At 32.0% G+C, this 24,430-nt stretch overlaps 1 protein-coding gene across 4 annotated transcripts in view; it reads left to right on the top strand.

The window, feature by feature from the left end:
* The first annotated feature begins 346 nt into the window (after window positions 1–346).
* The window catches only part of LOC135135448 (neural cell adhesion molecule 2-like), an 82,656-nt gene continuing 58,572 nt past the window's right edge, over window positions 347–24,430 (top strand). For all 4 annotated transcript variants that reach the window (XM_064064505.1, XM_064064503.1, XM_064064504.1 and 1 more), the window contains exon 1: window positions 347–643. In XM_064064505.1, coding sequence (XP_063920575.1) covers window positions 598–643 — 46 coding nt within the window. In that variant the 5' untranslated portion in view covers window positions 347–597. The remainder of the gene's footprint in view (window positions 644–24,430) is intronic.

The raw sequence follows: 24,430 nt of genomic DNA, 5'->3' as shown, positions 1-24,430 counted from the left end.
GATTAATTGGTTCATCAGATTCTGAAAGTCAGAGCCACGATTAAGATAATTAAATGGAGAACGACTTTCTTTTGCTGACTGGCGAATTCTCAACTGAACTATATATTATTGTTAGGCGCCTGTATGTGACCATATGAAACGAAACCGGATCATTGTTAAATTTAGACTGCAATCGAGTTTATGCTTCATTATGCACTACGTGCACAGACTTGGCATGAACCAGGTTGTTCCACACGTAGTATGAGTAATCTTAAGGGGTATGAAGCGATAACAAGTTTGCATAAATAAAAACGCAAGAAACGCGAAGCTCAGGCCTTTCTTGAGCAAAAGTGGGAGAATTGTTTTCGCATTCGGAGCAGCCGAAGGTTCCTTCTCGACTTGCTACGTGCTCCGTACGCGCAAGCGTATCTTTTAAAAATACATTCAGCTTTTGTCCCGCGAATGTTGTGGACTTCGGGCGAGTTTGTATGTGGTTGAGTGTTGTGGAATGAAATAAAAAATAAAAAGAAAATACGGACGGTGTCTTAATCCAAGGTTGTGTAATAACTCTTGGTTTCGTATAGTTCCGTCTACTGTTTTGTGATTCTCGAGGAAAAAATGGAAATCAAAATTTCAGCATTTATTTTTATATTTCTATATACCGGTAAGAATGTGGAGCATGCTTTTCTACCTGTTTCGATGTACCTTTTAAAAAGATTCGTTTCTTCAGAAGATGAGAATTTAAAATGAAAATATAAAAGTGAAATTTAAATTTTACACTGCAAAATTATAGTCAATAAACTGAAGTATAAACTCACGAAATACCGCAATTAATTTAATTATACTTACCACAGTAGCGTACATGATTTTACTTTACGAATATATACATTTTACCAAACAATTGACATGGTAATTCGACCCGTGTTCACTTCCATATTTTAAGTCTTGAATCTATACTTAACATCTGTTGCATCAAATCTAAATTTTGACATCATAATTTTAGTAGCCTATTTTTTAACTAATGTCTAGCGAAACTGTTAACGTGCTTCGCGTTACATATATTCATTATATAGATACTAATTAATTTTTTTAATTATATTAACTGGGCGTTTTTATAATGGGTTGATAACATTTATATCATTTGTTTAAAGTGACTATGCCTTTGATGGCAAAAATGTTTAAATAAAATAAATGTGTTGCTAAAATGGGAAAGATAGTGAAGCTTTTTGCAAAATAATTTGTATGTCTGATAACTAACTAAATTGATGTTTTACGTGGGCAATTACCCATTACGAAATGTATTTCTATCTACATGAAATATGTATTTGTGTGCAGGTGCGGTTTTTATTTTAAGTGTTTTTGATTTTGTGTGGCTAAACTGGTGATCACAACGAAAAAAAAAAACAAACAGTAAAAATGGTTTGCGTAAGTGCATGCAATAAAAGATGATTTTTCTAGGTTATGTTTACGTTACATTTCACTTTTGGATTGCGTGAAGAAGAAAGATTGATGTCACTTTGTGGTTTCGTTTATATTTACAAGCCGCATTCCCACATTCTAGCTCGGAATTTTATAACTTTTTTTCATGCAGATATCGAATGCATGTACCGCATGTCTTCCAGAAATTTGTTTTTACGTTAAATTATTTCATAATTTTGTAGGAACGTAAGCATGCAGGTGTGAAGGTTGCAATAATTTATGTTAATGTGGCTCATCAATTTGTAAAAAAGGAGTTACTAGGTGTTGGTAATTATTGTAAATTAATAATGTGCATGCTACAATAAAAATGTCTTATACACTTATATTAAAATAATCGAAGTATGCTCTCGCAGTTATTTGCTAATATCTACCAATATTAACGTTACGTTTGACGTAAAAAGTTTTACCTGAAAGTCATTTTTATTACGAGTAGAAGTTTAAATGAGCTTCTGTTTATTTATGTCTACGTTTATATCTTCAACTGTTCCTGAAAGCGCTGATTTTAAATATGACTTCTTTATTTTTACTAATAACTTGGAGCGAAAATTGTTCGGTAGCTTAATTTTAATTTTATAAATTATTCAAAAGTTTCTAAATATGGAATATGGAATTTTATAAAAGTTCTTGATCAAGGACTAACCACAGTGTTGGAATACATACATTATTAATTTATTATAACATTGAGTGTTGCGTAAATCTATCTCATATTTTCATTTTGAAAACACTGCAGTTCTGCTAACTGAAATAGGGACACACCACAATTTTGAGATGACGTCAAAAATTTTGCGAAGAATGAAATCTATTATAGTGTTAACGGTAATCATAATTTCTTGAAGATTTCCCTGAGAAATTTAAAAACAGATTGGTTCGTATACACTCATTTTTTAGGGAATTCTCTGCAAACAACTAATAACTTGAAGAGTATTACTGTGTTACTACGATATAAAACATATTTTTTAATAAAAACTTCATAATTGTTTTTAAGATTACGTCATGTTGTTTTTTGAAGAGGGTTCGTAAATAAAATGGCATGCATAATTAATAATTATAGCACTTTACTCTTCTAGTAGCTTTAATCACCTTAAGTGTTGATTGTTAATGTCTAGCTTTACAGTACGTAAACATAGCAATTTAAAGGGGAAGTGTAAATCCCGTAGATTAATATGCGTAAATATGAAATAATAAATGAAATACAGTTTTGGTAATGCTTTATAATTACTAAATAAATGTTGGGTGCTATTTTAACAAACATTTTAAATAACTATAATATCGTTACCTGTTACAGAGGTATATTTGCTTAACTGGAGTTTTCATACAGGTCATACGTGATACCAAATTTCAAAGAAACACATTATGTAAGTAAATTTTAATTCTGAAATTATATTCTACAGTTTTTGAGGAAATCGTAGCACGAAAACCAAATTTTGAGATGAAAGATGAGAGGACGTGCAGACAAATGTTCGTTATTGTTTTACCATTCATACGCCACTATCACAATATATTTAAAATTTGAAAGTACATAATCAGCTTCATAGTGTCTGAAATCTCATCTGTTTAATGTAATGGCCAGTAGACAGATGGAAACCAGAGATCGATATTTTCACATTCTGCAAGCTGCAAAATATCGAGAAAACATGGAATGAGATATTCTCAAAATGGCTTTTCTCATCTTGTCCTTGGGAAGTAAATAATCCTGGAATTTAACAATCATCGTGTAATTTATAAATTTGGTCACTATCACTCCTTATAGTTGCTGCAGTTGGTGTTGTTTCTTAACGTTTGTTAATTTGGTGGACATTTGATTATAGTGAATTGTTGTCAGTTAAAAAAAGACACTTTTTACTGTTTCAAATTAACTGAAAACAACGTTCTCAAAATTTTCTTTCGGGTTGTGTATCCGTTCTAATTTTGTCACAAAAAAAATGTATGTCTTAATTCTAATAGGAAGGAGAATTTTTAGATATTTAAATAGCATGTATATAGAATAAAATTAAAATAAATTAGATAGTAATTGTGCTGTAGTTAGCCCACAATGACTGAGGGATTCATTAAAATGCATGACAACAAAGGGTTTGGTTTTTTTTAGACCACTGGCGGCTGTAATAACACTTTTCACACCATGCATTTATATCGCATCTTAAAAAAAACTTCTAACATAGTATCTAATAGATGACATTGTATATATAAGCTCCTTTTATTATTCGCAGCAGACATCATTACTAAAAAAATTTATGCAGGATAATATAATCAGCCGATGTGTAATGCCATTAGAAGAATGGCGACTCTTGGGGCACTGGTTATGGTAGTGCGTTGTCGTTCGTTATATTGACTTTCTGCGCTATTTCATTCGATTTAGGCTACAATAGATTTTATTGATTGAGTCATATCCTTTTTCGTTATGCTTCTACTGACACCGACGAAACGCTTGTCTCGTGCCGATCCCCTTCCCTAATGATAAATTGTCATTCCGCTGTAAAATCATTCAGCGTCTATTTATTAATTTGATAGACAATTTATCCCTTGTGAATATTTAGTATTTTCGTCGTCGCGTAAACACGTTAATTGGTGAGCTTTCAGCATTCCTCGAAATTGAAATCATCCAAATAAATTACAATTTGGAGCCCCTATGTTTAATGAATTATGAGTGGCGTTAGGAGAGGTCCACCGAGTCGTATTTTCTTGACTTTTTGAATTAAGGCAGTAAAGTGACGTCATTTTGGGTGTGTTGAGTGAGTGTATATAGTCGTTGAAATCGATCGACCGGTGTTTTTAGACACTTACGGTTTGTAATACACACTTTTTCATAGGAAACATTTTACATTCTTTGGTTTGTTTTACATTATGTGTTATGATTATGGATCGGTCTAATGGAACTTGGATATCATTTCTTTTTAAGAATTTAGATTTTTTATGTTGAAAAAATCTTAGTGGCAGTGAAATAATGCACATGTTTGTAAAACTATATGTAAAAATTAGAAACTACTATTTCAACTATGTATGTACATTGTTAAATTACCCATATCCTTTGATCTAGTATCAAAACTGATTATTAATGTGGAACACACTCAGCATTTGGTTTTTTTCTACTTGTCTGTAAATTTTATAGTTCCAGTAAATCAGTATTCAGTTTCTTTTCAACATATAATAGGTACTTACTATGATTTGTATAACTTATTGTTTGTTTATACAATACGATAACAGTCTAAATGTAGACAAAAATACGTTTTTAAATGTTGTACCACTGAAGTGTGTTCGAAATGGATGCGGAATTTTTTTTTAAAACATTGTTATGGCAACTGTTACAAGTCCTCGTCATTCGGCGTTGTGGGTGGTATAAACGTTGCGGAAGACAGCTTATTCGTCCAACGTCAGCTTGACGACATTTTGCACTTTCTATGGTTTAACATTATTGAAAAAAAGTACTTTTTTGAATTAATAAGTAACATCGTTATTATAGTATATCTTCGTACGTTAAAGTTAACTAACAGTTAAAATTTTATCTTTATAGCTTTGCGTTTATTTTACGAAATTAAAGTCATCACATTGTACCACATAAATCTTTTACATATGTTCACATAATCACTATGTTTTTAAAATAAACGTTTTGGGATTTGGAAGAAAGAATACATATGGGAAAATGCAAGTAGGTTAGTTTTTGTAGAAGATTGTTTTTTGAGTAAGGTGAACTTACGGATGTAGGAGGTAACGGGTGTTCAATTGAAAAAGTCATCAAGTTGGCGTTACTTATTTGACAGAAGAAAAACGCATGTGTTTTATTAGTTCATACTGTTCTGTATAAATGACATTTCCGCGTTGATAATTGTTATGGGTTAAATTTTAGGTTAATTGTAGGCATACTTTACAGTCTTTATACAAATCAAGGCCAATTGCAATAGTCATGTAACAATGTTTTAGATTTTTGCGACATTTATTTGGTCTGCATTTATGAGGCGAAATCGACAAAACAATGTTATTGAAGACTGCACCACATTACAATTTATATCTGAGTAAATACAATGTGTGATATTTGCCTGTAATTTAGGTTACAAAGATAAACGTTTTATAGATCAATAGCGCTCAGGTTCTTACTGTTTGTTGTTTTATTTAAGTCTACAAGAATGTTGAAATACTTTAACAAGCAATGAAGCGTATAATGAAGCTTTTGAAATAAGACACTTTTTCACCACTTGGCTTCTGAAGTGGACGGTCGCGTAGATAGGTATATACATTGTTCATTGTGTAAACTTTCGTAAGACTCTTAACGACATATTTAATAATTGTTCTGTACTTACGGATGTAGAAAGACGAAAAAAAAAACATTATGCATTGAAATCAATGCAGCCGCAAAACATTTAACACATTGCTGATAAAATTTACCCGTCTGTTTTCTTGTTAAATAATTAAACTGACATTTAGATAGTTTGTAATTTACAGTCAATATTTTTCACAAGTTGGTCCTTGATAGCAAGGCCGCATCTCCATATCAGATAATATGAGAATTAATAATTTTCAAAAGTTGGAAAGTACACAATAGTTTAACTAAGACAAATATTTGAAGCAAATGAAGTAATAAACTTTACGTAATTAAGTAAACATAATTATACTTGAATATTTTAAGATTTTACAAGCGGTTTTTATTATGAAAACGACCGGTCTGTTTGTTACATGTTACCTTCAGTAATAGTACTTTTTTAAAAATAGATCCGTCATTTTGTAAATCTATACTGCGTTCAAGTTAACAAAAATTCATTGTGTTTGTAGTTCGATTGACACGTGGTTGGGTTTACAGTCTGCAAGTTTGGTAATTTCTAAAGTCGCAGGCAAAATTTCGGTAATTCGAATGTCGTGGTTGTGGTTTCCAGTGATGGCTTTTTTTATTTCAATACAAAATTTGCAACTTGTCAAAAATATTGTAGGCGTTTCGGAAATTAAGATCTTTTCGGCAAAAATTTGGTGTAACTTAAAATGTATTTTAATCGTGGGTGTTCTCTATCAGTCTACCTAATGAAAACTACCCAGACGATGCCAATAAATGATGTAGTTAGTTATCTAGTAAATACTGTAGTAAACATTACAAACATCAAACGTCACATTGTAGTCCATTTAAACATTAATACGCTGATACGAACGTTTGAGTGTGTGAGCAATAACCAGATTCACATATCAAAAAAAAAAAAAAAAATGAAGCGGATTTATGCCTGCACTATGTTCGACTGGGAATTTTTGGGAGATTAACCTTTGCATTTTTTGCTTTCTTGCGCCCCGTTCTCCTGTTTTACTCAGGCTGTCTTAGTTCTTAGTCACTCTAAGCCAATAATTCTTTTACAATTTACGTTATTTTTTCCATTGGAATACGAAGATGTATTTGGTCCACCGCGATTCGAGTTTTATAAAAGTACACTGGTTGACCGGTGAAGTTTCCACATTTAGAATACGTAGGGTTATAAGGTCATCATTTTTCTGTATTTTAAGCCCGGTCCAGCATAGAACATGAATGTTGGAGGCTGCAATGCGGTATTCAACCTCAAACTGCGAGGCGGACGTGATAATAACGTGGAACTGCTGCACTGCATTCCAACGGGAATCCATGGGTTTCGTCTAAACCCGTTCTTTCATGAAGTGGTTGGTCGACGACAGTACTTTACGCTGCGTCAAGGATTAATTAATGATTCAACCGTGGCGGCGTCAATATTTCTTGCTAATTTGCAGTTTTTAATTATTTCCTTTGAATAAATGAGAGTTGAAAGTGGCGCAACAGTTTGCTGCCGGTTTTCCACTTTCTGTGAGAAAATCAATAGAGAAGTTGAAGATAAAGCTAAAGGAAAACGGTAAATTTGTTTTATTTTCAAGCTAGAGTGTTTGATTGTCTGCAATATATATTCAGAAAACAACAAATGTTCATTTCGCCTAAATTCCAGGAAAGGAAGGGAAGTTTCAAATGAGAGGAAAAAATCACTGCAGAGTGACTACTTACCCAATTGACTATTCAAGAGATTAACATTCGTCTTACTAAATGAATGTTCAGCTTTCTAGCGGTTGCAAGTAGCTTTATCGAACTGTTTTAAGGTATTGTCACTTTGTAGTGCTCCAATATAATCCAAGAATTGCACTTTGCGAAAATATAATACATTAAGGATATCCTTGGTGAATAAATTCATAGACATGACCTAGTACTAAATAAATGGGTTATCCTAATTCTATTCAGTCCTTTTACTTTCATGCCTCCAGTAGATAGTTAAATGAAGCGTTAAGTGATTCAACCCTTCCCACATCTGTTTCATATGGCGTGTCCCACTTTTCAAGACGCCTCCGTACGCTCTTTATTTAGCTGAGGATTGATTCGAAATTTTTGTGAGGGATATATATTTTGTGCCGGGAATTTGATCTTTAATAGACGACATTTAGGTCAAAGTGAGAGAAAAAATGTGTAATGAAATTTGGGGAATAACAAAAAATATCCAGATTTTTCAGCGAAACGTTGACGCTAGGACTAATTGCGGCATATTTGAAGATAAAAAAATTACTTATGGTATTAATTACGAGATAATAATAGCTTAACGTTGGGGTTATTTTTGTAGAACTTTTTCCGATAAATCTTACGTCTCTAACTTACGTTACTTATGAAAATGTTGTACAACGAATTTAAAGGTTATGGTCAACTTAATGAGCTGTAAGTGAGTACTATGTTCGATATTAAGTATGAACTTTAAATATGTATAGTGACCTTTTTTCAAAAAATTCACGTGTTCCACACACTTCTAGCATTTCGCAGTTGTTTGCCAATTGACAAAATCACTGAAGTGGACTTGTTAAAAACAAAAATTTTAACTTGAACTGTTTCAATCAATAGTTCAAGTTCAAATTTTTGATCAACTCGCGTTTGTAACGTTTAATAAAATCAATACTGATTTTAATAAAAGTGTTTTGTACCCTAAGCTAATTCTAATGTTTAATTTTTATGTGCCGTCAAACAAAAGATCTGACTAGCAAATAAATATCATCACGTGCTTCTTGTTAATTGTAAATCTACTAACGTTTGCATGTTTTGTTGGAAACGCACTCAACAACACGTTCTCAGGAAGTTTTTCCGCTTATAATCCTGCTACAAATTTTATCATTAATAAATTTTATGTAATTTATGTGAGAGGGTTGGCAACAGAAGTAAATTGGCACATTCTGTGTGGCATAAAATGAATAATGTTCCATTAACTGATTTGCGTGTCCATTTTTTAAGTGGGACAGCTACTCAATAAAATAATATTAGTATAATTAAAACGGAAATGTTACTTTCAGCAGACCCCTTATAGCTGGTAATTAATTAAGGGAGGAGTTTGATATATAGATCAGTGGTATCCATGAACTCTGCAGTGTATGTCATCTGTGGCACGGTGAAATGTAACGGTCTTCACTATCTTTGACTGTGTCGATACTGATTTCATCGATAGTTATTTTAGTAAACGTTGATACCTATTCCGTTGAATTTTAATTTAATAACTTTTGTTAAATTTTTCTTTTTCTACGGAAACACAACTTTAAATATCCTTAATTGAGCAGCAGAAAACTGGTAATGATTGATTTGTTTCGCAAATACAAATATTCCTCCGAGTATTCTTCTGTATAACGTGTAGGTAGATTTTTCTTTTCTTTAAGTGTGTAGAGATAAAGCTACAATCTAGTGTTCAATGACGACCGATATTATGAATCGTTAGAAAGCAGGTCTATCGGGTAGTTTATTTTTGCAAATAACATTTGATTCACATGTTGTGTCACAATATTTATTTTTGACATAGGCAGTTTAAATGGGGTGAAATAAGTAATATGTAGGCAAAAGATCTTGAGATTAAAAAATTTATTATTTAGGTAATTTACGATTGCTATTAAAAAGTTATCCTAAAATTAATAGACTGAGTATGTATCATTGCAGATGAGTTTCGGAAGCGATGGATCGAAGAACGTAATAATTTTGGAGTTGATGGTTGTATCTTTGATGTCGTGCTATGTATATCCACGGGTGCGTTTTAAATGCAAACTCGAAAAAAGCAATATGGGAAGTTGATTTAATGACTTCCCTGGGTAAATTTTGCATAAAGTAAAAATAAATTTACAGACCACAGTCAAAATTTTGTAGATTCTAATATAAAGTGAGGTATGTATTTTCATATAGTTTTCTAGGACTGTAGAGATAATAGATAAATCAAAATATTTGAAATTTTCCACTAAATTTGCTTGGTGAGTGTCCTTTCAAAAGACTACAACACCGAATTTTTTTTCACATTTTTTTGTTACCCCTGGTGCGAGAAATACATGTAGGTATACAACTGTCGATGTATTTTCAGAAAGAAATTTTTTATTTATGTATACAATTTGCGGTAGTAAACTCTTCAGGCGGATACATTACATCATACGATGTAATATATATTTAGAAAATCAACGTTCGTACAGCTTTTCTTGAAACAATGTGGGTGGGTATTCTAAAAACTTTCTTTAGGAATAAAATTGATCAGTGTCACGACTGTCTCCCATGTAATAATAATTCTTCAGATTTTTATTCCTTTTTCTTCTCAGAAGTTATCGGTAAATATCCTGTACTTCGTCCACATATACTTTCTCTCACATCCCGTCAATGTCTCTAACATTTTTTATTTCCACTATAACAAACGACTTAAATTATTGTAAGCCATCGAGGACTTACCAAAATCGTTGAATGATAAAGTAGGCCAATAAAACTATCCATTTATATTGTCGAGTGAAGAGTTGTTTACAATGCATACTTGATACTGTACAAACAAGAAGAATAATTATAATTAATTTTCTTCGTGTACGCTGTATACAAAAATAGAAATTTATTTTAATGAATCGTACCTTGCATTTAGTAATTTTTAGTTTTTACATCGAGCATCGCGTTATTTGTGTCAGTCGAGGCAATACAAAACGACTGAAGTTTAAAATACTCTATGACGGTGGAAGACTTTGTAACGTCATGGATATAAATAATTCTCACCACTTAAAAACAGATATATATTATCTACGAAAATATTATAAAGTTATCTTCCACCCTGAAATATTTTACAAAAATGGATGTGCATCAACAATTAACAGAAGTTGCTATTGTCAAAAAGAGATAATACTCAGGTTATTATTGCAAGTTTTATGAATCTGTGTAATGTTTAAAGATTATCAAACGATTATTAAAACATACCTCATGCTATTTAGATGCAAGGAGGGTCAGCTATGGACACGAGTAATAAATACAGGCAATTGCCCAGAACAACCATCTCCGCCAGGATGAGCTAGCAGACGCGTCGGCGTTGGTTACAAAATTGCATTATGCTTCTTTTTTAATGAACATCTCGAAATATGAAAAAACAGCATACAGTTTTGACAGTTATTTTAATGTGTCGACAAAAAATAAAGATCCCTGCAGAATCAAATCACAACGGTGCTGCTACGAAAAAATTGTAAAAAAAATAATTTCTATTAAAATCCATGAGATGTAATATTATTGAATCGATGAACATCTATAACAAACACATGAAAGATAGAAATCAGATTTTAGAGCTTTCGTGCTTTTATAACAACCGAAATGCATTTGTTTGCAGTACGTTTGTTGTTTTTAAACTGTAAAGAGATGAATATCCAGATCCATCTAAAATAGATTAACCTTTCAGACTCAATTGTAAAACAAAGAATGGAACCGTCATGCTGTTGTTGTATAAGTTATTTACTTAAAACAAAACAAAGCTCAAAAAGTGGCTCATTTTGTTAAAAAAACGGAAGATTTTTTTGAGGTTTGACATGTATGTACTAACAAGTCTACATATTACGATTTTATAAAAAAAAAAATTGGACAATGACAGCAACATGAACACCTTATTCCCATTGCTTTTCATTGATACGGGAGAAACTGATTTTCTCATCTTGTCCAAAAACAAGAGGTAACATGTATGTTACTATTGCCATTGTTTAAGTATATTAATAAAACATATACTTAAACAGTGCTAATACTGACAAGTCCATGGTACAACAATTGTGGTACAAATATTTTAGAAAAGGTTACGATGGTTTGATATTAATAAATATTTGATGAATTGCAAAGTTGTTCAAAAGAACTGTTGCGTTGGATACTATACATGCATAAATTTTATTCATGTTGGTGTAGTAAATAAATTATTATGAATTGATTTCTAAAAAATAAAACAGTAGTACCTATATATCTACGTATCTAATAATATGTAGTCTAAAAGAGCGTTGCCCGAGAACTGAAAATTATGTGGCATGCTTGCTGATCCTGATTTCTTTAATGACAAGAAAATTTATTGCAGAATTTTTTATTCGCGAATACGCATTTATTATTCACAGTGAGTATCGCGTAGGTTGTTAAAGCTGCGGTTATATAAATATGTAGAGTTTCATTCATCTGCAATGTTATGCAGGTGTTGTAACGTTAGACATTTCGACGCTTCTTTAAACATGTGATTTCATCGTTTTTAGTGAATGACCGCTTATTACAAAAGAGGACATTCAACTCGAGAATAACCACAAATTGAACCGTTCGTTCGATTCACTTTATTGAAAACTGCAAATTCTGGGCATGGTATTCCTAGACAAACTTAAATTGTTATTTACTCTCAGGTATTAAACTAGTAGATTTACCAAATAGTTACAGTTCCAGATTTCAGTTAATAATTAGCGTAAAGTCTTTTGTTAATGTTTTTTTCATGTTGTTCAATTTTTGCCCTGTTTGCTTCGATATTTTTTTGTTGCTAATACTTTTACTTGGACCATTTTTTGTCAATTTGCATTCAGTAAACTTTAAGTGTCACTACTTTTTACGTTCGAAGGTCACATTATTGTATTGTATTGTATTTACAACAGGCTGCAAATTTCCTGTATTCAGACAAAAGTTCATCAATTTATGAGTAAAAAAATTCATTGTGGTTATTGTTATTCATCACGAAACGTTTTGGTTTTACATAAATGGTGAAAATGATCACTTTACATAAAGTGCAGTGGATTAACATTGTTTTAATTTAACGTCTGACTTGTTTACATACCTTCATAATTATTTTTTCCACATAATGAAGTTACGCAATACTTACATGGTGGTGCTTGATGGAACAGTTAAATATAGTTTTTTTACTGCATCGGATGCAAGTTTTCTCACAGTGACTGTATATAAATAGCTACGAATGTGTTTCAATGTAATAGTCTGCAATTTTAGCATTCCACAAAGGAGGAAAACGAAAATACTGTTCACTTTGAACATTCAATTCGTTTATTACTAGTTTCCTAATTATCTTTTGGAAATTTCAAATATTTTTTTACTCTTGCGATTCAGTTTGGGTTTTTCCATCATTTTTAACTCAGATTTAACTTACACAAAAATTGTATTGTAAATTTAGAGCAAGAAAGCAGTTGTCAACAAAGGGCAAATAGTCTAGAAGACACAAAAAAATCGAATATATATAGATAAATATAACATATTTTCTAAATTTTATATATAAAGTTTAACATAATAAATGTAAAAAACGTCATTCTTTAACTCTGAATAAGGAAGAGTTAACATATCCTGATGTAACATACGCGTAGGTTACATACGCAGGAAACCTAGTATATAAAATTGTGGAGGACAAGTTAAAAAATTGGTCTAAGGTTATTTCGATAGAACTTTCCTCGCCCTTGAAGGAAATAACCCGACATCCAGCTTCTTCAAAAAAATTGTAAAATTTGATTTTGCGATTTTCGTTTTGTACCTCTGTACCAATAATCAAGTACGGACAATGTAAAATATATTTAAAGCACATAACCAAAGGGATAAAATCTCCTCTCAGCACCAGGTAATAGCAATCTGAAGTTCAAGTGTTTATTTATGTTTATATGTACATAAAAAATAATACTAGTCCTAGCACAAAAGAAAAATAGTCACAGAGCTTTACCAGTGCAAAAAAAAATTGTTCGAAAGTTGTTTCGACTGAACTTCCCTAGCCCCTAAAGTACCATATTCAGCATTTTCGAAAAATTATAAAATTTAATTTTGCGCATTTTATTTTTGTTTAGAACCCCTATAAGTTGAAACAAACATATGTATGTAATGTTAAAGTAAATGTAAAGGAGTATGCTACGCGTTGTTTCAAATGAGTTTTTAGTTTACAAAATTTTGTGATGACGTCAACATTTTTGCAAGGACACATATCACGTAGGAGTCGTGAAACGTAGAGAAACCATAAAAGTGGCCATTCGTCCGATGTACTCGATTACTATGCTTCCTTGGCCGCCATTACCAATTTGGGGGGCTTCATTGAGAATCAACTGCGCCAGTATTCTTAAAACTAGATAAAAGTAGCACCCGCTCAAAGGATTGCTAAAACAGTGGGAAAATGTTTTCTCTAGCTATTTTTAGTATCAACATAGCTTTTTAAATTAGCAGATGTTCTTACGTACAGTTTTATTTGTACAATGAAAATCTAAATAAGTCACAAAAAATGTTGGAAGTGGCCTCCATGTTGCTGTAAATCCAAGCTAACAGTTTTACGATGTATGAATCATTTTTATATACAATTTGTAGTATACGCAACACAGGAATATTATCTGGATGATCCGATGATCCTTCTTAGTGATTACACAAGTTTGCCTTGTTCAGATTGTCTGGAATCAATGCAGAGATTTTAATACATTTTTTGAAAAGGAAAAGTTCTTCAAAATTTCAGCGTGTAAGGTTTTTTCACAATTTGTGTTTTTTTCTTCTGTCTATAGGTGTTAGTAGAGGAAATAATTTAGGTTTTAACAAAACTACAGGAAAGCTTCAAACGATTTTTTATTGCATTTCTTAAAACTTCACATTCCATGTTACCAAAAATTTTCCAAACGTTAAGTATAATAAATTCGTGCAAGTTACAAAAATATCAGAACTGGATTCAATTTTACACAGCCTTGAAAATGCAAAAAAAACATATGCAGCAAAATGTGTGACGTTAAATGGCGACCACTTAAAAGAAACATTTTGAAATTTGTTGCTGCAGTGTAATTCGCGGGACGCAGCATCTGTTAAATCTGAGTATTTTTTTTACTCTTGGGGTTCTTATCACAAACTTATGTGTTCCATGTCACAACTTCAGAATTTGATATTAAGCATTTAGTTATTATAGCATTTCCTAAAACATGAACTAAATAATAGACGATAGCACATTGTTGAACGATTAGCACCTCACTTCCGAACTTTTTTTTAGAATGCAATAATATAAAAATACTATTTAACGTGCCTAGAGTTTTGTCAAATCGTATTTTGGAACTTTTAATTCCGTACTTAAATTAATGCGTTCTGGAATATATGTAATATAAACAACTTGTTTATGGATGTGTAAGCTTGGCTATTTTTGAGATGACTTTCTTTTTATAACATAACTTTTAAGTAGCTTATATCCTTAAAAAATAAACTGAAAGAAAAGAAATAAAATTATTTCGTTGTACAAATTGTATGCAACAATTATAGAAAGTTGTTGTGGAGTTATGTATTGACTATTGTAAAGTTTACTAGGTGTTAATAAATGAAAGAAAAAGTAGTCGCACATTTGAGTAAAAAACTACACACGTAGAATTATTCAAAGGACGAATCACAAATTTTGATCAGGATCTCGGTTTTCTGGTTTCTCTTCATAGAGCTCCATGTACCAATGAAAATTACATATAAATTTAAACTGTATTTAAACATTTTTGAAGTTTGGAGTAGGTAGTAGGATGTAGACATTGAAACATTGTAATTATATTTTCATTTGTTATTACAAGGATGCAAAGCCGGTTTTTTGGCAAACAATCTGTTGGCGATAGCACAACGTTCGGCTACTTACTGCACATTTTTAAGAGAAAAACATCATTTGACGTTGAGATATGTATTCTAAAAATACACATTTTTTTTTAATAAGTACCGATAATCTTTTTTATATCCTTACATTCTTTGGCACATTAATTAGGATATAAGTTCATATTTTCATGGAAACTTTTGAACTTGAAAAACGTACTGTTATAAAGATGAGTAATAATATGCCAGTATTTGAATATTGTTATTAGTCATGGAATGATTAATTTCATTATTTTCATTAACTGCAAACTTGTCACGTAGTCACATACAGATTAATATTCACTTTTTAAGGTAAACTCGTATAATTAAAAGTTAGAACATACAAATAATAAAATGGCTTAATAAACGATTTACAATGCAACAATCGTCACCGTTAATGCATTGAAAGGGATGCAATCTTTTAAAAATAAATATTACGCTTGCTTTTATATTTCGATGATTCACTGAAGTTTTAAGTGTATTGGGTAATTAATTAATCGTGTCATAACAATGAAACGCAATTTTACTGACACATCGCTTCATTAGTGGTACTATTACGTTAACCTTAGTTTTATGAAATGGTGTCATACAATAAGTGTCATTTTATCATTGCCACCACTTTGAATTTTTTAATTGAAATTTACTGAAAAAAATTGGGGACCCCAAAAAAGTAAGGTACATACTCATACGTATTGATATATTGTAGGTGTATGTGTGCAGAAAATAATATAGAGGTGTGAACAGGTCAGGATCTGCTGGGAAATTTAAAGACAATTTTCGGTTATCGTTATAACGAGCGATAAAAGAACCCTCCAGTTTCTAAGTTGATCCTCTTTTTTTCCGGGAACGCAGGTCCTACAGAACCACCATATGTGGTGGTAAATTCGTAGTCACAGTTACATCTGTCATTTGGATTTCCGTGTTTCGTTCAAGCGGGTAGGGAAATGTTTAAAAGCCGATGATAAATTTATTAATTAAATAAAGACATTAATAAACGAAATTAATTTTTATTCAGGCTTATATCACTTCACTTGGTTTGACCAGATTTTTTGACAATCGTGTCAATGTAAATGAAATCATACGTTTTACTGACAAAAGATGATCAACAAGTAACTAAAGTTTATTTTAATCGCTCGTTATAGTCAGGACGCCCATATAGTGAACATTGACTTTCTGTTTACAAAAGTGACTTTCTGTTTCCAAAAATGTCTTTGGATTGCTGGTCCGAAAGGATCAAAGACATTGAATTAGAGGAGGTAGAATGATAAATCCCAACAAGACACAGTGAGGATTTGACCCCAAGGAAAGCTATATATCCTATCCTTTTATACAAAACTCACATACACCTTGTAAAACTTTTATGACTTCAGCGGCTTAAACCAAAGCACTCTTATAATAAGTCAAACTGGCTGTTGTATAACTTAACTCAGTTCACATATACCTAGTAAAACATTCCAGCTCTATTATGGCAACAATAGACAGTAGTAATCCTTGCGGTTCGGGTCCATTATAAGGGTGGTTTGGCTTAAGCCGCTTAAGTCGTAAAAGTTTTACAAGGTGTATGTCAAGTGAGTTTTTTATAAGACGGTTTTGAGCATGCGCAACCAGTTCTACAAAAATAGCCAATTCGTCGGTCAAATAAATATGTGACAAAGCTATAGAATGAGAGGGCAGGGATATAATGTTTCCCGTTTAGTTGAGCACGCTTTGGTACCGGAAATCTTAGAAGAACGGAAGATATAGCTTTCCTTGGGGTCAAGTAATGTTTGCGATCATCATTGTACCCTCTTTAATTTTATAATCAAAGGCTTTACGATTCAAAGGGCCATTATAACCTAAAATGTGTTCATACACATTTAATTTATACAACCTTTGTTTCTTTCAGGCAAGTGATCGAAGAGGAGACGTGGCCTGTAAATTATTATCATTACCATGATCCTATGCAGTTTATTGGTGCCTTCCAATAAATAGAAAATTCAGAATTTGGGTGCTCACATTTTTTTTATACAAAACCATTTATGGTTACATAGATTCTACAAGCGCTGGTCAAAAACTGTATCTGAAATGTTACCAAGCGTTATTTAGATTTCTTTGCCTATTTTAATACGAGTACTAATCGATCTCATTGGCGTTTTTCACATAAAGTGAGTATAATAGCAACAAATGTTTCTTTCTCACAGAACACCTGTCGATGAACAATTTATAAATAATTCAATAATTATAGTCTAAAGTCATCATTACTCCAAAGAAGTAGACTCTCGTAGAAAAATTCGAACAATTTGATGATTATAATAGTGCGGTACTTCGCTTGCATACAATGGGAATTTAAAAGTAATGGGACCTTTGACAAATCAAGAACGTGCTATTAAGCATTTATCCAACTTTGTTGACCAAACAGTTAACAATGGCTTCATTCATTGAAGATAGAATATGTATACAATTAAAGTAAAAATGGAAGTGTAGTTTGCAGAGTTCATGAACTTATAACGTTCAATCAGGAGTGTTAGAAAATGATAGAACTGTAGAGATTGCATAACCATTGCTCAAACATTCGCGTCAGATAAAAATAAACTATAATAGTGAAGCCTGAGGCTTTTCAATTAAAGTATTCAGACGCGCACACGGAAGACAGGATGTTGTGTATAGAAGCTGTATTTAGTTTTGCAGATAAGTCGTGTTATATTTGCGCTTACATTTGACGCAAGTTTACCGCAAACACTTACAGTCACAACTGATGTTTTAATTAAATTATCATGAGTCTTTTGTTATTTACCAAATCACTTGTTTTTGTCAATGGCGTCCTCAAGAGGGCAAGGATAAACGTATTGCAGATTCAAAACGTTATTTCTTTAGTAATTAATATTTATATTTATTTATCGAAAAGTCCAACGAACAACTACTACACCCCGTGAGTTATTTTGAAAAGAGGCTATATTTTGCTCGATATTTTTTAAAAAATTGATCGCAGTTCTCACCACTGTTGTTCGGTACCTGTTGAAATGAAAATAAATATGACACACACAATTTTTTTGAATATGCAGATCTTGAAAACGTTTGTATTTATTATATTTATATCACTACATTTTCCAGTCAATTGTTTTTTGCAGCTAAGAGGATCGTGCAATTTTTTAATTTCCAACAAACTTCAATTTTTTCACTATTTGGTGATCACTGGAGATGCAAATTCAAGTAAAAGAAAATTTGTGTTTACTAGGTACGAGTGGCAGTCGTCTAAAATGCTTCACATAGAGAAAAAGTGCTTTTGAGTGAAATTTTTAGAAGTAAGCTTATCGATCCTCTGGATCCATTGATATAGACCTATAACATTTTGTATATGTATTTTAAGTAGCATTTGCCTAGCAAAATTTTGAAATAACGTCATGAAATTTTTGGCGGGGTCGATAGATCCATTTTGGTTATAGTTTTAGTATCTACACGTACATTTAAAATCTCACAACCATTACAATTGTTGGAAGTGTGTATAATAAAATCGGCAACAGATGACTGACTCTATGAAGAGCTATGAAACGTCGAGAAAACATGAAATTACCCATTCCCAAATGGACACTTGTACAATGCTTTTCCAGTTACGGTCAGGAAGTAAAAATTCGAGTTATGAAGAATTTAGCGCGCAGTTAATTGCGATAGTGTTGAAATCTAAACAAATCTGCTTATTTTTTTATGCTTTAATGTTGTGTTTTTGTTATTATGTAATTCTGTGAAAATATTTTGAGTTAGTATATTCTACGTATTGCTACTAAATATTCTATGCATAAATATTTTAAAATATTAGTAATACACATTTTTTGTATGTTGCGCATTTGACTTCATGAATAAAACTATAAAATAATGCAACATACATGTTGCACAGTTCATTCAACCAAGAACTTAGGGGAAAACAAATGATTAACTAATGTCTAGTACAAAATGATGTGTATTTAATAATGGTGTTGACTAGCCGAGACATAATAAACGTAAATATTTACTCTTTTCTATGTAAATTTTAATATCAACTACCGTCACCGCTTCTCTTGTAAATTATTATCTAAAAGTGAAGAAACGCATGTCACTAATCATAATTTATTTGAAAAATGAAGCGAAAGAATTTCATTGAGTTAATTATATGTACACCGAGACGTTAGATAGACCCATTGTGTAATGTTTATACAGTTGTTTGGTATTGCATCGTCGGGTTACCTAATATCTTTCCATAAAAAACTCCAAAAATTCCATTAGTGTGAAATCTTTTGGGCCGTAAAATTTGTTAACGCATCATCCATATGTGTAAGCGTCTAAAAACAAATAAATCATCCTAGAGTGGTCTAAGGGTTGGAATGTTCGACACCCTTAAAAGTTCCGCCTCAGCTATGCTTTTATAGAGAGGGGTTGACGACCGCATATAAAAGATAACTTGGATAAATTGGGCCTGAGTTCACGAGATAACAACTACGAAATTCTGGATAGCGTAACTAAGATTCATTCTGTTTTTCACTTAGAAAAATACATGTTGAGTAGTAGTTCACATAGTGTTTCTGTCCCCGTACAAAGGAGAAGGCAACGTATTATTTCATTTCTTTTTAAATACGAATTACGTGTACTAATAAATAAATCAGCCATTTCAGAAATTGTTTTACTTTACTTTGTTACCTGAGAATAAATCAACACAAGATAATAAATGAGTCATCTTTCATCGCAATGTTTTGATAATCCACTCAGTAGAGAGAAGGTTTGTAAGCCGATTTCTATAGACAGACAAACGAAGTTCATGTCATCGAGTTGATCAATCCTTCCAAACTTGCTTTATTTGTTTGTCGTATGAGAAAGGGTGAATTTTCAACTGCCTTTACTGTTAGTCGCAGATAGTCCAACTGCGTATATAAATAATACATTAATTGGGCCTTATGCATTGGGCCATGCTACATTGAATATCCCAATTTACCTAAATATTTCCCCGAACATATGGATGGTAATGCGAGGTGAAATTACCGTTGTTTATACAGACAGGGTAGTGATAAAAGATAAAAACAACCCTCCAATTGAAACAATGCTAGATGTTCCTGGAGTTAGCTAGTTAGATTACCGTACCTACAAACACATAGGTATATGGATTTTTAGACATACCCGTAAATAACACAACGACAATATGACTTTATTAACGGCTTTTTAAAAGAAACCACATCGTTTTTAATTAGTATTGGTGCTTGATGAAGTTTACATGTACAAAAATTGTAATGATGCTCTGATGCGATACTAAAAAATTTACCTGGAAATTACTTTTTTTTAAGTACCTGAAAATTGGATGCTTTCATTTCACAAAAAAAAAAACACTGTAAATTCTAACAGAAGTGCTTTATTGTATAACGACTTAAAATTCTTAACACAATCAGTGTTTGAAGTCATTTATGAAAAAATTTTAATTTATTTTTTTCGGCTAAAAGAAATGTCTGCTATAATTAACCCAAATTTGCATACATTGTAAAAAATATCTTCAAACGAAGTTATGAAATTATTGCAGTGGAATTATACAAAATTAACATCTGTTTTTGTTTAAAAACGTTTCTTTGTCCAGAAGTGTAAAGTTTACTGTGCGGCAAAGGGGAAATTCCTATCGGAACAGGAACAAGGAACAATATGTGGCGTTTTTTTCTTTGTGTTTTGAACTACACCCTGAAGCAGACGCTTCCGGCGAATAAGCTATAAATAATTACGAGACATAAGAGGCCAAGATCTGTTCGCTTTCGTTCTGGCATTCCTAATTTTGTACTACGAAATATGCCTATCACATAATATATGCACTGAATTGAAAAGACTATTTGAAACAAGCAATTAACATCTTCGTTATGTTTAAGTCGAATAATTTGAAGGAATGTAACGTAATTTCCTTCCGGTGCGGTGTAATAAAATTTTATACTATTTTTCCGGGAGTAAACTGACCCACCATGTGTACATTGCCATAACATAAATAAACTTTACAAATATAGTTGTGAATTGGATCAGAAGATGTAATGCAATAAAAACGCATCAGTTGGATACATTTGTAAAAACAGTTAAAAAATATATATAGAATGCATAACTTTTAAAAATGACAACGTTGAAATGTAGTTTTGTGATGACTTGATGAGCGAACTGAATCATTTCGTGGCATTTGTTCTTAGGGCTATTTATTTTAGGGATAGTGAGGGTTAAATTGGCTACGCCCTTTATTGTCGTGCCTGCCAAATTTATGTCAACTGTCGAAGCAGCTGATCGTGACCGGTGGTCGAGTGCATATGTCACTACTGACTCATTGTGGAGAAATACAAAAATGCCAATACATAACATATTCAGCCTTGAGTTTATTTATATTTATATAGAAGAAAATCTAGAAGACTACGTTGTAATAATACCGGAACTGCACAATCTTTTGCCAATAAACAGAGGTAGTAAACATGTATTTCATCCCACAATTTCATGTTATGCTTGTTGAACATATGTACTTCATCGAACTCTTATGAAAAATATGTTTTACCTTGTGCAGGTATAGTCTGTTGTTTACAAAAGTAACACGTATTGAAAAAATGGGTCTGGAATTTCCCAGTACTGACAAATTGCGGTTTTTAGCATAGGATAACGCTTCTGCTTATCAATGATGACTTTACGATTTTTTTTAATTGTCAATACTGAATTGATTATTATGTTTAATCTCATGATATGAAGTACATTTTATTTTATGACGGCACAATCATGTAAATTTAATTGAATTAAGTCTGTGCAAGTAGGTATAATATCCACATAAATATTTTTATGTATTTGTCAATTGCTATTTACAGAAATCGCCAAATTGAAAAAACACCGTAATGGACTACGTAAGAAGTAAAAAAAAAATTTTTGATATGTCTTACTCCTACATCTTCAGTAGCTTTATGCAGTTGTTTAATTAAATACCCAATGTCCGTTTTTGAACGTAGTTTTAAGAAAACTGAAAACATTATCGTAGGGGGAGTTGTATTTCTTAACGATTTCCAAAATTACAACAGTGAGCAAGAAAGATGCCGCTTCGTAGATAAAAGGATAAAAGTGTGTTTTCTAATGTCTGTTCCTAAAGTGCGTTTTATATTTGTAATATCTTGTTTCTAAAGAAACACTCCTAACATGGAGGATGCTTAGATTTCATTAATCACTTTGTTAATGGTTTAAAGTAGTAACTGATTGGGATTTTTTGTATGATGTCACATTGTAACAAAAATTTTTAAACGAAATTCAAGGAAGTCAGAAACCTACTTTTCATTTATTTTTGTAAATACTGGAATGCGAAATACCCAAAGTATAAACGCCGTTATGACAGTATGCTTTTAGTAATTCTAATTTAACAATAATTGTTAAAAAATTGTATGCACAGGGGAATAGAGAGATTTCGTTTACTCGTGGAAGTTATTCAATCGACTAGACGTTTTCTATATTAAACTTGCCTTTATTGATGCATTCGTTATTCATTTACAAATTAATATGGTACCTACTTTGTTAACTAAATCACTCTTTTGTGGGAAGAAACAACTGAGTAAGTCGTCATTTTATACACTTGGAAGATGAGTGTTTTTAATCGAAGATTATTTGGGTCGTCTAAGCATGAAGTATTACGCAAAAGAACTTAATTAGGAAGTTAATGTGAGTGGAATAGAATGAGTAACAGTATCCGACATTACTGCTTTATGATGTATTGTATGTGTTGTTAGTACTGTGTTAATAAACAGAATCCATTTGCAAGATTCTTTAAAGCATGAAAATTGTGTCACGTCGCTAATGCATATAGCAAGTTAGCAAACACGACGCAAAAGAAGGGTGACGATCAATACTAACGAAGGTATTTTTCTCAACAAAAGAGCCGTAAAGTCTGACTAGAAAAAGTGTCTTGTTACACAAATAATAAAAATATTTCCAGGGTATACCATTTCTTGAACGCAGCAAAGGGATCGTCGCATAAAAAACACGTGAAGTAAACAAGGGGAGAAGGAAGAATTCGTGATAGACCTTAAGATGTGTGTATTGATGTAAACGATAAATTTTGTTGATAGAACTCCAAGGGGGTGTTCATTGCCCTTGGGCTGTCCAGATAATTATAGCCTTTGATCTTCTGATACTGGCTTAAGAGCTTTATTGATTAAAAGCGATGAAAATTATTTTTACGCCCAAACGATCTATGCTCAACCCCGCCCCAACAACAAACAACGATTTCATTTCGTGGATGAATTTAAATGGAGTGGATTATATCAGAAAAAAATGGGAAGACTTCATTACATAGAAGAAGCAGCACTTTTCAAATTAAGGTCGAGGTCTAGTCTTCTAAACGGAGTCGCCCAGTAATGTGGGTGTGAATCAAATGAAAACTGGAGATTTGTATCAATTAAGGTTTTATACGAGTTGGCAAACAAATTTTTCAATTTGGAGTATAACGTGGATATCTCGATGAATTCACTGTCGAACTGGAAACCATTATTGTCTGGTTGTTGGCTGACTTGGATGTTGGTCCACATATTACTTTATTTCGAGGTCAACGTAATATATGATTATCGTGAATGAAGGCGCTGCGCTGGTAATTTTATATTACACATTAGCTACATTGTTGACTATTATTCCCCGTAGTTAATTAAACAAAAATCTATAGAGATCGGAAACATTTTTTTTATTTGCTTAATTGAAAACTTTATTTTAAATTAACAGATTTTTGTTCTTTCTAGAAAAAAATTGCATCATTTTTATTCTGTTGCTAGCGAGTATCGTGGTGGTAACCATGATGACAGAGTACAGATAATTACAGACGGTGTACACTAAATTGTGACAGACATGCATACCATATTCCATAACCCACATTCTAAATATAAAGTTTTATAATAGTTAAGACAGTCAGTTGGCATGTTGAATAAATTAACATAAACATAACTAAACCGTGAGGTTGTTGACCAACTGGCAGTCAGCCAAATTTTATCTGGACAAAATTAAGTAATGCAGTAGTGTGACTTCAATAAAATGAAGCTATTGTTACAATTTTTGTGAACTATTTCATAATATGTTCATAGTACGACTTCTTAAATATTTCAACATTCACTATTCGAATATCTCATTTCATGCTGAATTGACCCAAATTGTAACTTGGTGCACATC

The sequence above is a fragment of the Zophobas morio genome, unplaced genomic scaffold, assembly GCF_036711695.1.
Source record: "Zophobas morio isolate AGI-343-1 ecotype UQ-CSIRO unplaced genomic scaffold, CSIRO_AGI_Zmor_V1 ptg000024l, whole genome shotgun sequence".
Taxonomy (NCBI): Eukaryota; Metazoa; Arthropoda; class Insecta; order Coleoptera; family Tenebrionidae; genus Zophobas; species Zophobas morio.
Note: the sequence above shows the minus strand (reverse complement) of the source record. Positions and strands in the feature narration are given on the sequence as shown.